Here is a 20,151-nt window from a genome sequence, read left to right on the forward strand (position 1 = left end):
ACATTGACAATGCGTTTTGCAAGGTATGTAGGGTATGCCGAACCTGCGAGATGATACTCTAGAAGCCAGTGCCCGTGCAAACCGCCGTAATCCTACACGCATTGCGCACATATGGCCCAAAAAGTGTCGTGACCGGTTGTTAGCAATACTCCCGCTTGTAATATCGTGGAAGACCGCACGATTCGGCTACATTGTGCATATCCGAGAATACTTTCATTCCAAAAGCACACACTACCTTTGATCTGTCGGTAGAGAATACAGTGCCATAACCTTGCAACAAATTGCCGGTCTTCCACTGTGTCCTGGTTGGAATGTCCACAGCGAAATTCCTTCTGAACCTCAGCCTGCGTGTGGCGTTGTGAATGCCCAGAGTTCCCGTGTTTCTTCGTCTAGGATGCTGCTGATGTGGGATTTCGCTGCCCTATGTTCGGACTCACGGATTCTGACCAGGTGGAGAAGGCAGAATTGTAACTGTGAAATGAAGTACAAATCCGATAATTTTTTTTCTCTTTCTGAAACCTCACCAGCATCAGGCGTCTGGGCCTGGAGATTCATATATAAAGAAGCCGTTTACAGCCCAGGTAATTTTATCCTCGATGATTGCGAGTCAATTCGATATTCTCAAACAACTAGGGCTAGATAGCTTCTAGGCAGGGTTCTAACCCGCAGTTCTCCTCGTTGGTGCGAAAGTATATCCTAATTAGCTGCTGAGCTCATAAGGTTTGGGGCATATCTGCGCCATCTGATAGCACAACTGGATTTCGCGCCACACTTTTCACTCTTCATACTTTCACCACCACCGGACAACCCTCGACGCGTCCTTTGACTTAATGTGGCCCACACTTCCTTCCGTCCTTCTTCTTGAACGAACAATGAACGAGGACGGCCATCGAGAAGGAGTTCTTGGACGATTAATAAACTGGGACGGTCGTCGAGAACGACTTCTCCCATGAACTAAGCGAACGGACACACGATGGGCACTGAGAACCGCTCCGAACATCAACTTATTAGAAAGCTCCTTTTGTAGAATATAGAGAATATACATATATTATATCAAAAGTGGAACGCGTCATTTTAATAGCCCTTGTGCTGGTGGAGGAAATAACTTTTATCCACAAAGGTTTTTTGGCCAGAATCTTATTGAGTCTCGCCAAATCGCTGATGGTTCAAGCACTCCTTGTATGATTCGAACAAGGTCGACAGAGAACAAGGACCAAATGTGTTTTCTATCTTACGCTGATTTAGTAAAGCTGATGATGCTACATCCCATGTAACTTGTGGTAAAAAATGCCTCTTCGAAAGCATGAGGGTGTTGACGATAAGCGTACTTGACCTTGCAAAAACAGATCCATAGGCTCTCTTGATGCTGTGCCTCCGTCTTGTTCGAACCATAGATTTTGAGGGTTTTCCACAGTTAATGCACCGCTGAAGTGGTATGAGATGTGAGCGGCGCGAATTCGCTCGAAGTATTCCCTGCTTTTATTTGCCTTTTTGATTTGATTCGATTTGATTTAATTTGTGGGCTAGTAATCTACAAATCATAAATCTGATTCGTGCACCGGAGACTGTTACAATGTGTTGAAGGGGGGCTAATTGTTCGACTACGGCTATTTACTTTCTTTGCCGGCTTATGATTGCATTCTGAAGTGTACGAAAGTTTCTTAACGACATTGTTGCTCGTTTGCTCCCCAAATTCAGGCAAAATCTCACTGTATATTCTGGTGCTAAACGAGATAAAATGGTTGGAAAGCATTCCACTCCACAATCAGGTAAAATATTAACTGCCAGATTTCAGTGCAGAATGAGGAATATACAAATAGTACAGCGCTTGCACCAACGAGGGTTTCAGATACATAGGAGAAAAAGCCTACTGAGGAGAAGGGAGTCAATGCGGTCCAGAAGAAGCTCTTAAAGATGGCTTTGTAATCGTGATGGATCTCATTGCCAAAGTAGACTTTATCTTCTTAGACGATGTGATGGAAAAACACAATTTTAGAGACCGTAAACACAATAGTGTGAGGTTCGTAGGTTTCAGCAGTTTCCACCGCCTCGTGATTAGCTACATATTGTTCGAGTCAACGCCTGCCATAATGTCAGATCGACGACTTCACTATCAGTAGTAGAATTAGGGACCGTGCTCTGGATATGCGCAAAAAGGGATGCGCTCACATTGGCCTCGATCAAAATCATCACTTGATGGGCGTTTGCATTCGCTTACCCATTACCCTCACATCTACTCGCCAGGATAGAAAGTCGTTCGGAAAATACTAACGATTCAATATCCTACACGTCTATATTCACTAAGAAAAAATATACACCCCTGTTTGGATATATACAGGCCCTCTTTATATAATATAATCAAAGGTTCTTAATTAGCAAGTGAGAAGCCACTGAAAATCGTTGTTGAACATTAAAAATGGTAGGAATAAATTGTTGTGGTACACCACAGGAAGGGAACAAGAAAAGTAATATACAACCACAAAAAACCTAGATAGAGTCAGAGTTAACGTGTGAGCGGAAGGCCATAGAGAAATGAGTATACATAACGTAAAGTGTAACAGAATTGTAACAGTGCACCGACGTTTCCCAGAGTAATTTTGGTCGTTAGCTATGAGGTAGCCAAAGCAAGACGTCAGCCAGTCGATGACATATCTTTCGACAGGCAAGCAAAAAAACAACATCAGGAGCGCTCTTGTTAAAAATTATGCAGAGAGCTAGATAAATGTATCGACTAATTCTTGGTTTTCGGGAACCGGGGCAATGTAGGAATCAAGACTAAATGAAGTAGTTTTCAAAACAAGTCGGGAAGCCAGAAGCTGGATGAAAGCTACGGAAGGCTTTCTATGTTTCCTACATAAAAACATTGAACTGGGCATGTGTCCCATTAGTACTTAGAAAGAAATATATGTATATGCGCATATTATGTCAGAATATTCACTTTCGCGTTCTACATGAAAGTCTTAGAATTTGCACTGAAGCGACAACTTTGACCTATTATAACTTTGTTAGTAATAGGGCGATTTCCACCAAATTTGGTGACATTATGTTTTTTATTATAATCTACATCATTGCAATTTCATCATTTTAGGATAAACCGGAAGAGGGGGTTTTGCAGCCAATTAATAAAAATAATAGTAATACACTATCTTAACTTTATTTGAGCAGATATCAGTATGGAGGGTGTTTCGGCGCCTAGGCTTCGTGATTTTTTTCAGATTTTTCGGTTGGGTTCTAAGAATGGGTTAGTAAAATAAATGACCAGTTTCAGTCTCCGCTCTCCCAGCTAACAGTACTAATCGAGACCTTTCATTTGAAACCTCACCTCACACCCTGGTGAAAAAAATTGTACCCCCGCCTTTTACATGCATGGAGACCCCCCCCCCCCCCCCCTCCTGAAGTACCACATAGAACACTGTAATACACTGCATGCGTGGGCGTTCAAATTTCCCGTCCTTCCACCACAGTTCGTGTCAATCGATGCAATTATTTCTGTGAAAAGTGCGTGTCACAAACAAACAGACAGACATATAGTAATCCGATTTTAGTAAGGTTTTGTTCTATACAAAACCTTCAGAAGGAGGCAAGGAAAGGGGTGCAGTAGCACATACAAGTTAAACTCTATTCAGAGGAGACAGAGAAGAAGAAGCGGAGTTATATGCGGAGGGATAGGAATTGCAAAATAGGTCAAACAATGATTGCGCAGAAGAACCGTCGAACTTAACGAAAGTGTGAAAGGACTAGGCGACCAGGGGCGGTGGTAGTCGCAGATGAGAAACCAGCCTCCGAAACTATCAAACGGTTTTTAACATTAGCATGTAATGCATTTAGTTATTTTCTCTCACACAAGTTTTTTCCAAGAAAGCTTTTGTAGACAAAAAATTTGCATTATACGTAGCTTTTGGAACCCACAGACTACAAGCAATGATATATTGATGATGTGCTTCTTAATCACGATCTTACAGGGATAAACGATGGATAATAATAACCATGCCCCTTTTCAGTTATCATCGCAAGTGTGCCTGCTAACAAAAAATTCACCTTTGAAGAAAAACAAATTTCCCTATAATACCAAGTTACGTCATCAATACAACTCAATGACGCACCACAATATCATAATGCGTCATCAATACCTAGCAAATGGGTTGTAAAACATAATTAGGGTGTTCGTCGGAAAAATACACGACGGTCATTAACACATGCAAAATCCATAGGAAATTAGGGTGTAAGATAATAAATACGTTGAAATACGAAATCCGTAGGTAATTAGGGTTAAGGTAAAGATGGGATGGGGAAAATCCCACAAAAGATAAAAATGTGTATTAGAAACGTAAGTGTAAACCTAAGAAGAAATTTGTATCTGATTTAGTATTAAAATTGTACCCGAGAAAGAGCCAAGTCTTCTCTTTCGAAAAGAAGACCGAAACCTGATCTTTTAAGTACCACACAAATGAAACCGAAAATAGGGAAAAATTGCATTTTGTTTGGCTTCGTTGAGAGGCATTACATTCAAAATTGTATGAAGTTATTTAAATTATACACCATGGTAGCCAACACTACCCTTTTATTCAATAGCAAATAAAACAAGTTAATTTAGAGACAATTTCATCCAAATGAACATCAAAAGTAAGTATCTTATCAAAAATCGTCAGCGATAAGTAAACGAATCACATTATGGTTTGCGAAATTTATAAGCCCATTTATTATCTTGCTCGCGTCTTTAATTTGTTGCATTGGATTTACCACCTATAGCGATATTGATAAAGAATGATTGACACCTTTATGATTTCAAGACGCACACACTGATTATCAGTAAGTGTAATACTTCGAAATAATGCATGGTTTCAGTAAACACGAAGCCGTATTTCTGGGGTGTAAATGTTACAATCCAATCATGTCTGAATCTTCGTTTTTTAGTAAAAAGCATAATAAAGTATGCCATTACGCAAATCTAACGCTTCTTAATTTCGCACTGATCTTTGGATATATTTTGTCAACCCCTTAGCTCCTAGAAACTAATGCAACTAGGGAACTTTTTGTTTGACGGGACGATATCACAACCTACTGAGTTATGTAGGAGGATGTTAGTTCAAAAAGCCTTCGTTTTCAGTGTTTCACCAGATTTTTAGGAGTGACTGTTTGTTTTTTCTTAGACTTGTTTAGTCTTAAACTAGAACTCACTGAGGAAGGGAACAACTGGTCCTCGAAATACTGGTACATTAGAAATAAAAATTCTTATTCGGCATTTAAAGGACAATTTAGTTTTTTTTTTTGGGTTTTCTGCCTTTTTATGTATGGGACAGATTATGTCTCTTGGCATCATCACTCATTCATCATCATCAACGGCGCAACAACCGGTATCCGGTCTAGGCCTTTCTTAATAAGCAACTCCAGACATCCCGGTTTTGCGCCGAGGTCCACCAATTCCATATCCCTAAAAACTGTTTGACGTCCTGGCCTACGCCAAGGCTCCATCTTAAGCAGGGTCTGCCTCGTCTTCTTTTTCTACCATAGATATTGCCCTTATAGACTTTCCGGGTGGGATCATCCTCATCCATACGGATTAAGTGACCCGCCCACCGTAACCTGTTGAGCCGGATTTTATCCACAACCGGACGGTCATGGTATTGCTCATAGATTTCGTCATTGTGTATTGGCTGAAATAGGTTCTGCTCTGTTGGCTGCCAACAACCGTACGCAGATTTCATCATCGTAGTTGTTATCGGTTGTGATTTTCGACCCTAGATAAGAGAAATTGTCAACGGTCTCAAAATTGTATTCTCCTATCTTTATTCTTCTTCGCGTTTGACCAGTGCGGTTTGATGTTGTTGGTTGATTCGTCTTCGGTGCTGACGTTGCCACCATATATTTTGTCTTGCCTTCATTGATGTGCAGCCCGAGATCTCGCGCCGCCTGCTTGATCTGAATGAAGGCAATTTGTACGTCTCGGGTGGTTCCTCCCATGATGTCGATATCGTCAGCATAGGCCAGTAGTTGGGTAGACTTGAAGAGGATCGTACCTCTTGCATTCACCTCAGCATCACGGATCACTTTCTCGAGCGGCCAGGTTAAAGAGGACGCGTGATAGCGCATCCCCTTGTCGTAGACCGTTGTTGATGTCGAATGGTCTTGAGAGTGATCCTGCTGCTTTTATCTGGCCTCGCACATTGGTCAGGGTCAGCCTAGTCAGTCTTATCAATTTCGTCGGGATACCGAATTCTATCATGGCCGTGTATAGTTTTACCCTGGGCATACTATCATAGGCGGCTTTAAAGTCACTCATTAGTTGTTTCATACCTTAAGCATCAGTTGTTGAGCAATTCATCCAAATATTCAACCCACGAATCCAATATGTGCATACGGTCGGGAATCATATTTCTCTCTTTCCCCCGGTAGCATAAGGATCGGGGTGTACATATTAGGCTCCCTCTTCTAAAACACAACCTTATTAAAATCCATTCATATTCTATCTATTTGGCTGTCTGCCACATCCGATTCATTCCGAAATGGCTAAGGCTATTATCAGGAAATTTGGTGAGAACATATGGTCAGTGAATCCGTTTAGATACAAAAAGTGGTGCCATTTTCTGGTTAGTTCAAGTTGGTCTCCCCATACATGTGAAAGGGGGATGTGAAAATTTTTTTTGCAAAATATGGTCAGGTCTGGAATCAAATGAAAGCCCTCGATTAGGGTGAAAAATAGGAAGTGAGAGCTCAAAATATATGCACCGAAAAGTGTAACAGGTCTCGTTGTCAGAACGAATCCAACCAAAAACAAGTCGGGAAACCGGAAGCTGGGCGCTTCAGGTATGAAATGTTTTGTTTGCTTCTTCTGTGAGTATATTTCAGTGTAGAACTATTGTATTTATACGTAGCCCGTTATGTATTTGCATATAGCATGTCTGACTGCCCACTTCAATGTGATATTGATATTTAGTTACAGTAAATTTACAGGGGAGAGTCAATTTTGAGCTACTGTAACTTTGTCAGTAATAGTATGATTTTGATCAAACTTGGAGATAATATGCTTCATATTATATTTTATACTACTACCAAGTTTTATAATTCTGCGATAAACTTAAGGGGGGTTTTACTCAATTTCCCCAAAAAGCATGGTAATATACTATTATTAACTGAATTTGAATAGATATAAATATGGGGAGTATTTTGAGGCCTGGGCACTATATAGAGACAGCTTTGTGAATTTTTTCAGATTTTTCGGTTGGGTAGTTTCTGAGAATGGGTCCGTTAAAGAAATCATCAATTTCCACCCCTCCCACTACCCGCTTTTTTAACAAATTCCAAAATTAAGACCGGCTTTGAAAAGTAATAATCGAGACATTTGCTACCCCAAATGACTACATTCAGTGAAAAAAATGTTTACACCCCCTTTTACATGTATTGGAAACCCACCCTAAATTCAACCTAGAAGAAGGATATCACTCACTGCATGTCTGGGGGTCCACAGGTCCCACCTTCTCACCAAATTTCGTATAAATCGGTATAGCCGTTTCTGGGAAAAGTGCTCGTGACAGACAGTCAGACAGACATTGGACCGATTTTAATAAGGTTTTGTTTTGCAAACAAAATAACATAGAACAACCCATTCCGATATCCTACTCCAATGAAGTTAATAATGACATATTACCATATTTTACAAATTTACCTGAAACCCCTTCAAGTTCATCCTAGAAGTACAAAGTTTGGTAGCATCATGGGTAATAATATAATACACAATTTTGTAAGTTTGAAAAAAAATCAAACAAAGTTAGGAAAGGTCAAATTCTGCATTTCACGTGAATTTATCACAATCTAAGACGTGTATAAGGTCATGATCATTGATATCCAAGGATATTTAGAATTTTTAGCTATGTAGGAATGGAATGCATAGGACATTTCTCCCAGAAGATGAACATAAACCCTTCATACCCAAAGCGTCCGATTTCCGATATTCCGTCTTTTTTATCTATATACACACATGTCTGTTTGGAATAATTGATATTCATATACAAATGACTAAAACACTAAAACAAAATAATTCTTTGCGACTCCATTCATATGAACTCACTTCATTGTGGTATTGACGAATTGATATGTGATGATGACGTCATAGACGTTGTAGAATGCACGAAATTCACAAAAAATGACAAAACTTCACCCCCTATAACTTTGTTAGTAATAGCTGGACTTTCTTCAAACTTGACCAAATTGCGTATTATGCTATCCCTTACACCCATTCCATCCTTCTGGAATGGATATCTGTGCAGATATCGGAACGGGAGGTATTTTGAGGTCTAGATTTCCTACACCACTATGATTTTTTTTTTATTTTTCGGTTGAATAGGTTCTAAGAACAAGGCATATTACACTTTTTGATGGTATTTTGAGCTCTCGCTCCCCGATGTTTCACCCGATATCAAATGTGGGACCAGTTTCGGAAAGTGTTTATTAAGCCCTTTCATTTAATACCCCATATGGCCACATACTGCGAAAAAAATGTTGCACCTTCCGTTCACCTGTATGGGGACCTCAACACAAAATGGCGCCACTTGCTACATGTAAAGGGAATAACAGACCACACGCTCTCACCAATTTTCGTGACAATCGGTCTAGCCGTTTCCGACTTAATCGGGTATGACAGACATCGAATCGATTCTAATAAGGCTTTGTTTGACACAAAACCTTAAGAGCAATCACGAACTGTATGTAAGCAGCCATCCCGTACATTATTTGAGACAACGGCGATAAAGCTACGCCTGAACTTTCGCTCTACCTGCTCGTTGTTTTCCTGCGTCGCCCTGCGCACTCCGCGTCATACTACGTCTTGCGCCCGGCCTTTTGCGCCAAGCGTCTGAGCTAGAGCGGATGCGTGGAATTCTCATCCACTAAAAATCACCGCCCCAGACCTGCGGGATCTCCTCGGGGGTCTTCAGCGACCTTAAACTAGTCGCTTACGATACAGGGTGTGACGTCCTCGAAGTGTCTGATTTCTGACCCCTCCCCCCCCCCCCTTGACAGTATACCTGCGTCCTAGGTAGTAGCCTTGAGAAAGCCTGTTAGCCGTTACACAACGAGAAAAACTGGGAGTTCCCTTTTGGATGGAGCGATGGAGCGAGCACTGAGCTGTCCGTAAATTACAGGATCAGCTAGGCGTAGGTCATGCCTCAGGAATCTGGGGTAGGGATTGTGTTCCCCAGGGTACCCGTTCCTGATTATTGCGACCCGCTCTCTTGCACACAATCCGCTGGTAAATTTTCCATGGAGAATAAATCTAAACCAACAAAATAATCGACGAAATAGATGGGAAGTAGGAAGAGCTGAGTGCATTTGGGCGCAGCACAAAATGTGTCGTTCGCCGCAGCGATCAGGGAAAGAGGCAGCGAGGCTGACATACGCGTTCTTGCGCCGGGAGGCCCACATAAAGAGGAAGCCTTAGCAAGTGGTGCGGCTAACGGTGCAGGGATGGCAACTCCAATACCCTATAGTGTGCCCCTGTTCCGAAAAAAGCCCAGTCACAATCTCTGGTCATGAACAGGTGGATTCAAACACGAACCGAGTAGAAGCTCAGTCGACTGTCCTAGCTAGATCCGAAGAAGAAAGGCTCATCCGGAATTGCGCGGTAGTAGTGAAGCGTATGCGGTCGGCAACGTTCTTCTAGAGGAACGTCAGCAAAGTCGTCAAAAACCAGCTCATTGAACTGGAAGAACTATTGGACCGCATCTCCTCCTACAGGTGAACGGAGAGAACAACGGAAGATGATTGGAAAGCAGAAAGAGTCGCACTCAGCGGGGATTGCTAGCACCAAACGGATCGCAGATAGCTCACTGCAAAGCGAACTGGATAAAAAGCGGAAAAAAGAAAGACGAAAAAGGATAAAAGGAAACAACCGACTGCGCCGCCAGAGACCCGTCTATCCAAAGACAGGGAGGTTGTAAACCTAAAGCCAGTAGCAGAAAAGACAAGGAAACGAAGAAGGACTAGACCGTCGGCTCTACTTATTAATCTGAAACCTAAAGACAACGGAGCAGAGGTGTCTTCCATACGAAAGACGAAAGGTGGCGGAATCCTCGTCGAAATGGGCCCGAAGACGACTAGCAAGAGTACATTCTGCGGAGGAAAAAGGCTCTTGTTTCTAGCCTAGAGCCCATGCGCTCTCGAGAAATTCGAAGTCTCAACTGCCTGGGATCGTGGTGCGTCTGGTGAGAGTGTCACACATTTTGCGGGCTCGGGACGGTATGCAACTTTTAGGGCAGAACTGGAAAGGGCTATAGCGCGAATGACATGATCCACATTTTACAAATTAACATGCACCGGAGTGCAACCGCTCACCAATTCGGAGATAAAGGCTGATCTAGTGCTAATCAGCGAGCAATACCAACCCAGGGACCCGGCTTCATGGCATCTCAACTTATCGGGTACCGCTGCCATCTGGGTTCGGAACGATGTTCGACTTCGTGTTCCTACCCAAGGCCGAAGAAATGGGTTTGCCTGGATTCGATGTTCAGGAAGTGTGTGAAACAAAACCTTATTAGAATCGAGTCGATGCCTGTCTGTCTGCCTGTCCTTTTTTTAAGAAGGTGAAAATCTTCAAAAAACTCTAGCCGGGGCACACCAGAATGTAGGATTTTTACCCACTAAAACCACCCCAAATCCATCCCCACCGTGCCCCCCCTCCTGCTTTTCGCAGTTTATCCTGGATTACTGCGATCATGGAATTTATCGCATCCCAGTCTTCCTGGCAAGCTACCATTCTCCTGACAAAATTTTCCGATGATAGCACTTCACCTAGAGTTTCCTCTAGGTTCCTCATTTCTTCCACGCTGCGTCATCTGGGACCTCGGAAAGAATTATTTTGTTTTAGTTTTTTAGACATTTGTTTATGAATATCAATTACTCCAAACAGACAGGAATATAGTATATGCGCGCCAATGAAATTTGCGGGTAGTGTCTAATTCAGATATATTTGTACATTAAACCAGCCGTATTTAATACGCATACTATATATGTACATACATGTATGCTTTTCTGCACGAAGTAAATCGGAAATATGGGTACGATCAATTTATATACGTGCATAGTAGGCAGGCTAATATCTATGTTGTTTGGAAAAGAATGAATGAATTAATGAATGAATAATGAAGGAATATGTTGGATTTGTAGCTATATACGGATAGAAAAACGTGCCTTGAAGTTTGTTACATAACATGAACACATAGTCTTTATACCCGAAGCACATAGCTTCCGGTATTCTGACTTGTTTAGCGTTTACTTGACGCCGAATGAGACGATGCCGGACTTTCGGCGCCGGTTTGGTCCTCCGGAGGACGCCGTTTCGGGCACAGAGGGGTAAATCCTGCTAGTTAGGTTGAATGGTACATTCTCCAGCCAGACTCCAGAGGGAAACGGATTCTGGAAATGGCCGCGGTGGTATGTTGCGAGCGTGAGCATCGGAAAGTTCATTGAAGCTCTTGCAGCAACCAGAGCCGCGCGGAAAGCTTTGAGGATTGCCCCCTTTCCACAATGAGAGAGCTCGATAAAGCGGTTCTCACCATGAAAAACAAGAAGGTGTCAGTTCCTGATGTATAATCGTGTTCCGACAACGGCCAAACTTGCTGTTTGGGGCGTTCAACGTTTGCTTGAAGGAGGGCATTTTTGCTTGTCGCTGGAAGGTGGCCAGACTCGCGCTAATCAACAAGGGAAACGGAGACCCAGAGCTCCCTTCTGCATATAGACCGTTGTGTATGCTTGAAATGGCCGAGAAGGTGCTTGAGAAGGTCATCAGGAGTAGAGTCGCTGAAGCGATCCGCGTTGCCGGGGACTTATCTCCAAGGCAGTTCGGATTCAGGACAGGGAAATCCACAGTGGATGCTGTTATGGAGGTCGTGGATGCGGTTCATCGAGCCGAGGCACACAGCCGCCAATCTCGACTGATAGTGCTCCTCATAACACTTGATGTCAGGAATGCCATCAATTCTATAAGACAGATAGATATAATAGGCACATTGAAAAACTCATTCCACGTGCTAAGCTATCTCTTGCGGAGGATTATCTGAAAGACCGCGCCCTGCTCTATGAGACGCTAGAGGGCCACATCACGTCGGGAGTAGCACATGGATCCATCCTAGGGCCGGAGCTCTGGAATGCTTCCTACGATAGTCTGCTAAATATCATCGAGATATGCCCGAAGAGTCGCGCCTGGTCGGTTATACAGAAAACTTTGCGCACTTGTTACCGAACGCAATTTTGAACAGGCGCAAAGCGGACTTGGCATATTGATATGACGGGTAAACGGATGGATGACTGCTCATGCCTTGCGCTGGAAAAATCCGATGTATTCCAGAAGTTGTTGTTTGACAATAGAGTCAAAACCAGCGGTTAATACTTGACTCAAACATGAGCTTCTTCGAGCAACTCAAAGCAGCAGCTGGAGTCTCGGCTCCAAGTCAGCTAATGACGAATTTTGGGGGCTCTATATCTACTAGGAGACGCCTTCTTATGAGAGCAACGCAGTCTGTTCTGCTCTATGCCACGGAGGTATGGGCTGATGCCCTTGACCAGAAGGTGCATCGTAAGCGCCTTGCTCAAGTGTAGAGGCGGGTAGCTTTGCGAGTGGCGTCTGTTTACCGCAATGTCTTAGAACTGGCCGAGATGGTGATCGCAGGGGTGATCCCCGTTGCCATCCTTGCCAAGGAGCATAAAGCTACTTACCGCCGTGAGATCGAAAATTTAAGAGAGGTGGTTGCCCGTGAAGAACGTTAACGCACACTTACCGAGTGGAGGGACCGGATGGCAAGGGATTCCCTGAACTAACAACCCCCTTCCTCCGCCCTTCCGGCGGTGAAAAGGACACCCTGACTAGATGGCTCGCAAAGCCGGGAAAGCGGGAGGGCTAGCCCGAAGTAATGTGTCAAACGGTTCCAGGCTATTTCTCTGATGACAAAGAGGTATTTAGTTGGTAGTCCGACAGCGTATTGTTGCGGGAGTCCAACACCTAGTGCGTAACTCATTCACCTACTTTACTATAAAAAAAACTCTGGAGGACCACCATTTACGTATTACTTCGTGCGGTTGGTTTGCCTTTAGACACTCGTGCTTCCCAACTTTTGAAGTCTCCTCCTCCTTGCTTCCACCAGTCTGCATTTTTGCAATTGCATAGCTTATATTTTCCTCTACAATTCTATTGATTTACAACGGCCTCTTGTGCTATTTGCGTTGAAAGTTCCCCTGTATTTCGGGCACCTGCTGCCTGCAATGTGTCCAAGAAATGGATATTATTCTTCTCCAGGGCATCATACCACTCCAAGAAGACTATGTGTATATAGGCAATTCAACTCCCAGTGCATTCGACATACGACGGTAATTGCCCGCATAAAGTCTGATATTAGGAACGTGAATGTTGAAATACTGAAGTTTGGTTCTGATTTTTTTGTTGATGGCATTTACACCGGCGCACATAGACCTGGTCAGTCATTACGGATTCTGTGTTCTTTTCTTATTTAACAATGCGTACTGCCAGCGGTGAGACCACGGAGGAATTTCATTATACAAGCTAGTCCGGATGCCGGAAGCTGGATAAGACGGGTGTAATGTTTTTGTATTCATTTGATGTGGGGACCTTTTTGTGCACGTTTTTCAATGCATTCAATTCATTCGTGGAAAACACGCATTTAGTTATTGTTCAATTATCCGAATGAAACCCTTCCGTAATCCCCATGTTGCAATGTTGCGTCTGATCGAATATATGCCACGAAAAATGGAAACTGTATATGAAGCTAAAGATCTTCATAGAAAGTATTAATTAATCATTTTTGAAGGTTTTGACGTCATAACGATCCAGGCATCAACTTTGCCTACGAAAATACTGTTTTTTTTGTAATTCGCTCGCAGTAAGGGATTTATTTTAATGTTTTTTCGTTAATTTTCTTTGCATTGTATCCATCCAGGCTGTATGTTACGCTCTTGCAAAAAGAAAACTAAATACATATAACTGGAGGTCAACTTTCTAAACACCTTTGTATTTCTTACAACGGTGTCCGGATTTCGAACTCATTGTATCTCCAGGTAGACTTCATCGTTGACTCCGATGATGGCGTAGTTTTCCCAGGATCTCTTTCCCTTAGTGTGATCTCAGAAATTGAGCAGGTCTAAGTGGGGTTTAAGTACCCTGCAACTTATGTCACCGCTCATCTGTCTAATATATTCATACAACCTCGTCATATTTTGGATCAATTCCTTGAGATTGTCTATTTCAATGTCACTTCAAGGATGTTAAATTGGAATGTTCCCCTATTTATTATCGCATTTCTTAATTTCTCTAAACAAAAATCCCAACTCAACGCTCACAATTGCCGTTACATTAGAGGTGTAAAGCGGTATGCATGCGAGCGTAATAGAATGGTTGATCACTCCCCGTCGACTCTTTACAATCTGTCCTGTTCTTGGGTACATCAATTATCCGTGCCAGTAGCTAATTTTTGGGATAGTGTTCTCACTTTTACCAATATCATGCCGGTTGTAGATTCGAGAGTAGTTTTGACCATTTCGGGCTTTCCTGATGCCGTAAGTTCCAGAATCCTTTGGACAGTTTCTGTATCCGTTGCCATCTACATAATTCTCTGACATATGGAAGTGCGCGCATCTCTGTCGTTCACTTGTTACTTAATGGGGTTAGTAACCTGCTGCTTAAGTATGCTAGTAGCCTGTGGCCTGCTGTTTAAGTATGATTCGATTTAAGTAAAGGCGATGTAGGGATTCTCCGAAGGTTTCCACGAGGTGCCGTTTTACCGATTTGACTCCCGACTTCCCATAGTCCACGGGAATGGGGACTACTTGGTGGAATATGATGTCACATGATGTGGCTATTGACCATCCATAGTTGTGATTCGTTCGCCATTGTTGTGAAAATCCTTTGGATTTTTCCTCTACCTCTTATGAAGTTTATTCCGTAATCGCTGTAAATGGTTTTTCATTTTCCCCTTCAACATCAAAATCTCTTTACTGCTGCAATGCATACTGCTGATGTCAATCGCAAACTAACCTCAGGTATATAGTCTTTGTACCGTTTGGTAATCTTCTCTCCTCCACCGTTTGACCAATTAATCCCTATTGGCTCTGCAAAGTCCAACCCCATTTGTTGCGCGTTCAAAATCCAGTATTCTTGCTGTAGAATCGATAACATCAGCTGTGAAGTTCCATGTTGATAAATATGCTCCACAATGATCTCAGGAACATTACATTTACTGTATAGAACGACTTACGGGATGCTTGTTGAGATCGTCAGCGTAGTATACTGTAGGAGTCAACGAATGGACGTAATTGGGCGATGCATGGGTTTGATTCTCAGTCAATTTCTAGAAAATATGCTTATAATAAATGTTACCGCATATACTTTTATTAACTTTATTTAAACAGGTATCGATAGGGGACCTTCAAGCAAAGATAGTAGTTCCTGAAAACGGATCCTTGAAGTAACTAACCATTCGCCCCTTTGCGACCAAGGACAAAAAGGTTTCGGAAACTACCAACCAAGACCTTTCATTTGATACCGCACACTACTACTTGGTGAAAAAAATTTACACCCCTCTTTTGCATATATGGGGACCCCCCTCAAACTCAATGTGGGACTATGTTACTCACTACATACAATGGGATTCTTAGTTCCCACCTTTCTACCAAATTTCGAATTTTATTTCAATAGGAGTAACCGTTTCAGAGATAAAAGGTGTGACGAGAAGACAGACAAACGGACGATTTTAATAGGGTTTTGTTTTACACAAAAGTTTTAAAAGAGCATTTAGTGTCCCAAAAGTAATTATCTTCAACCGGTAATGACGAATTACATCCGCTTCTTTTGGTCGCCATACAATTCGTTGGAAGTCTGCCCCTGGTCTTGTCGATATTTCAGCATGACGAAATACAATGGGGAACGATCGCAAGGGAAGCTCGATAATCGAACCATTCATTGTTGGTCAGATCATCAACAAGTCATTCAAGGATTTTCCTGATGTGATCTTTGCTGAATTGAGAACGACTCGTATCTTAGGCGGTCCCCATACATACAAAACGGGGTTGTAAAATATTGTTTCATCAAATATAGTCATGTGGGGTACCAAATTAAAGGTTTTGTTTAGTACTTTTCGAAGCTTAGTTTTGACATTTGTTAGAAAGGTTGGGAGTGCGAGGCGTTGAAAGTGATAATTTTTTTAAAGGGGCCATTCTCAGAAACTACCTAACCGACAAATCTAAAAAAAATTAGGAGGCTGCCGCTATATGGTACCTGGACTCCGAAATATCTTCCATATCGATATCTGTTCAAATAAAGTTAATAATAGTATATTACTATAATTTTTTGTAATTGGATGTAAACCCCCGCCCTTAAATTCATCCTAGCAACACGAAATTTCTCTGATGTAGGCTATAATGTGGAGCATGATCTTACCAAGTTTGGTGGAAATCGCACTATTACTAACAAAGTTATAATACGTCAAAATTGTTGCTTCTTTGAAAATCAAAGACTATGAATGTCAATAGCACCCGAAAGTGGATACTCTCACATAATATATGGATATATTATGTGCTACGTGCTAACAAATACACAAAACCTTTCGTACCTGAAGCGTCCAGCTTCCGGTTTCCCGACTTGTTTCAGATAACTTCAAACATTTGCTCTGATACAGATGTCGCTAAAGGTTGGAGAAAACTGAAAGCTGTTGGATCCTATATTTCCATAATGTTCAGTCTCAGTCGGGTTAAAGTATGCAAAAGGTAATTTTGCCTTGCACGTAAATCCGCTCATTCCATGAAATTCACATCCGGATTGCGCACTGGCAACTATAAAACTGGTATTTGGTATTTTTTAAACCATAAAATTAAGGTCTTAGTGACATATATGGAAATTCTAACCTGCTAAAATATGCAATCTTCACCCACCCACTTAGGTACACTTAGGTGTTTTAGGCGTTTGTAAGGTGTTGTGCTGCCCAGCTTTTATTTTTGCAATATTTTTCACTGGACGACAAAAAAGGCAACAATCCCGACCGCACATATTCAAGAGGAGCGAAAGCAGGAGGTACTCCAGGCCCAGGAAAAGAACCCATTCAAAAGAAGTTCGTCAACTTCTCCGCCAATCCTAAACATCATAAAAGATGGAACGAAGGGAAGGCAAATGAATGCCAAGTGTGAAGGCCTATTTGAAAGTAATCCGATTAGAACTTATGGAGGGCAGACCCCTGATCCAGAGGAACTACTCTTCATACAGCTTGGTGAAAAAATAGTAGAGCTGGCTTGACCGAAGATGCAATCCGCAGAAGGAGCAGTAAAAGCAAATATTGCGTGGTGGTGACCCTGAACGAAAACCACCATGGCACCAATTTTCGTGTTCATGCTGCTCTCAAATCCGAATTGAATTTACTCTGCAGAATGACTTGACATTCAGGTCTTATGAGTTTGTAATGAACTCCACCATATCGTTTTCCGTATTCCAAAACTAGGCCAAAAGTAAGAGAGCAATGATGCGCTTGTTAACATATCTCTTCAACAAGAGACCTCAAGCTGGGTAGTGGTAAGCATTCGCAATGTTAAGATACCTACTTTGTTGAACAGCCTTTTCCTTTACGGATGTACCAAGATACTGCAGGCAAGAAACTTGAAAAGGTCCCTGAATTAAATCCAGGCTGAATAAGTATCATCGAACTATGGGACCTTAATCCGTCTAACTCCATCTGATTTTCATGATTGTAGGTTTCCACCAATTCAACCCTTTGTGCATCCTAATCGTCTCCTCAACTCCAAAAGTTTTTTTCTGCAAACTCAGCATGTAAGTTATATTCAAGATAATTCTGTAGAAGCTTCCTCTTTTAAGTCCAATGCTTAAGTGATGACGTTTCCATTTCCAGTGAAGTATTTCTGGTTCTGCTTTGCAGTGTTATATCGAATCTACAAGTGCTTCTTGAAAATTCATATAGTTTTGAGTAATTCCTCCCGATTGTGTTTCTGGAGGACATTAATGCCAACGTGATTTTAATATCGTCAACGCACTGGCTTCCAATTTAATGTCGAAGATCTATACGTATTAGAATAGAGAGCAAAGCTGCTTCGTATAGTCGCTCCAAGCTCGTAGCCCATAACAAAATATTACCAATCCTTAAGAAGCTGTGGAACTGCAATTTTGTTGATGACATGGGCATTGTTAAATTGAAAGGGTTGAAGAAGTTTCTTATGCAACGTAACTTATTCAACCTAAAAAAGATTCATTCTTGTTAATTAAATCTAAAAGTCTAATAAAGAAGAAATATTCGTAATAAAAAGTAGTTTTCTTCATTATTATGTCAAATTCAGTACAAGATAATGCAGAAATTTATTCGCGATGTCAAACTTCCAACCACCTCGATTTCGAGCTATCTATCTTTGCTGTATTTCTCCCTATATGGAAAGGTGACAAGCAGGGTGGTAGTACTGAAGACAAGAACCCACAAGACTAATGTCGTTCTAAATTTCATTGTCAAGGGCATGAACAACTTACGACCCAAATAATGTTGTCTCTGAGTCATCTTTAGCATCCTGTCTAAAGTTTGAAAAGGCAAGTATACTGAAAAAAGGCCATAATTGTCATTCGCGTGCTTTAAATTGTTGCGAACTCTTGACTATGAACGGATGAAGAAGTATTTTGCCTGGAAATGAAATAAAAAATTATGTTGCCCATAGGCTCGAATTAATAGGAAGGCCCAATTGACAGTTGAGAATTAATACATCAAGTTGGGGTGGTTATTATATTCTTACTATGACCAATGAAACCAACCAACCAGATTGACCCTTTTACATATAGTAGAACTCTTTTACAGCTGGTATTTTTGCTGAAGAACACTGAAATGAAAGGAAGGGCGTTGGGAATTCACCAAGAGAAGTTTTTACCATGCCCCGCTTCCCATCTTTCTTTAATTACTGCCACCGAAAATAGGCATGCTAAACCAAAGGCTTTCCTGTATTTTGAAATTATCGTTGAGTCACCAACTCAGAAAGTGATAACTACATTCTAATTGGTATTAGTAATACTTTGTTACTCATAAAAATATCGATCATTTTCAGTGACCTAACGGAGCAAGAACATGGCTGGGTGGATCGCATCGTTGACAAATATCTTTCCATAGAAGAAGCGTCACGCGAACAGCCTGAATTCGAAGCAAGTGGCAGCCATGACAGTCTTCCCACGTCCGACCACCCTTCAGAGGATCGTCAGTAGTGAACAAACAACTATGTACAATTAGCATTTCGGATTGTTTAGTGTATTTTTTGGCCTTCTGTATTATTTATCCAAGTATTGGGAAAAATTATTTTGTTTAGAATTCGGCGTCCTAAATATATTTATCCCTATAATAATTTAGTAATCAATTGAAACAAGAAAGCTTCTCCTTAAAAACTGGATTTTAGTCAGGAGAAATTGAACTGTTAAATTGATCCATATTTATATTTAGCAGGAATGCAATCATGAGCTACTTAGAGATGATTATACCAGCGGTGTGATGCGTAAACTATAATTCCGATTAACAATGCGTGCGTAACCATCTAAGAAGAATGATGAGTCGCGCTGTTATTCACACTTACACATTACATCGAATAAAGTCATCCTTATTCGTGTTAAATTCAAATTAGGACTGTTTGAATTCTGAGGGGCAAAACGGCGTACTTTCAAGTTGAATAATTCGATTGTCTAGTGGCACAAAACGCCATAGTATCGAAATGAATCCTGAGATAGGTTTTGGGAACATGTGTAGCCCAAATGAGTGCTAATTCCATATAGCCTTGCAGACGTCTTCAGATAACAAAGAAAGTATGAACCATTTAGGTTTTCCGATCTCTCCTTGCACTGGCGTTGGTATTTAAATTCTTTCAGGTAATCTTAAGCTTTTTATTGGAAAAGAGATGAAACAGCAGAAAGCCCATATTTGTCAATAAATACTAACAAGTACTACGCAATCAGAGCAACCAATCCTAACCATATGTGTACCGGCCGACCTTCCCAAAAATTCCGCCTGACGTACCATCCATGTGTGCACATGGCTGGAAAATAAGATTTACAATATCCGACCCCGTGAATGATTCAAAAACTAAACATCTCCAGCGGAAGGGTCTGGGGTTACCGGAAGCAAATTCAATTCG

At 41.6% G+C, this 20,151-nt stretch overlaps 1 protein-coding gene across 3 annotated transcripts in view; it reads left to right on the plus strand.

The window, feature by feature from the left end:
* LOC119651597 overlaps positions 1-19,362 on the plus strand; it is a 37,501-nt gene extending 18,139 nt beyond the window's left edge. For all 3 annotated transcript variants that reach the window (XM_038055246.1, XM_038055245.1, XM_038055247.1), the window contains one exon: positions 19,081-19,362. In XM_038055246.1, the coding sequence (XP_037911174.1) occupies positions 19,081-19,234 (154 nt within the window). In that variant the 3' untranslated portion in view covers positions 19,235-19,362. The remainder of the gene's footprint in view (positions 1-19,080) is intronic.
* Positions 19,363-20,151: the final 789 nt, after the last annotated feature.

Source organism: Hermetia illucens, chromosome 3 (assembly GCF_905115235.1).
Source record: "Hermetia illucens chromosome 3, iHerIll2.2.curated.20191125, whole genome shotgun sequence".
NCBI lineage: Eukaryota > Metazoa > Arthropoda > Insecta > Diptera > Stratiomyidae > Hermetia > Hermetia illucens.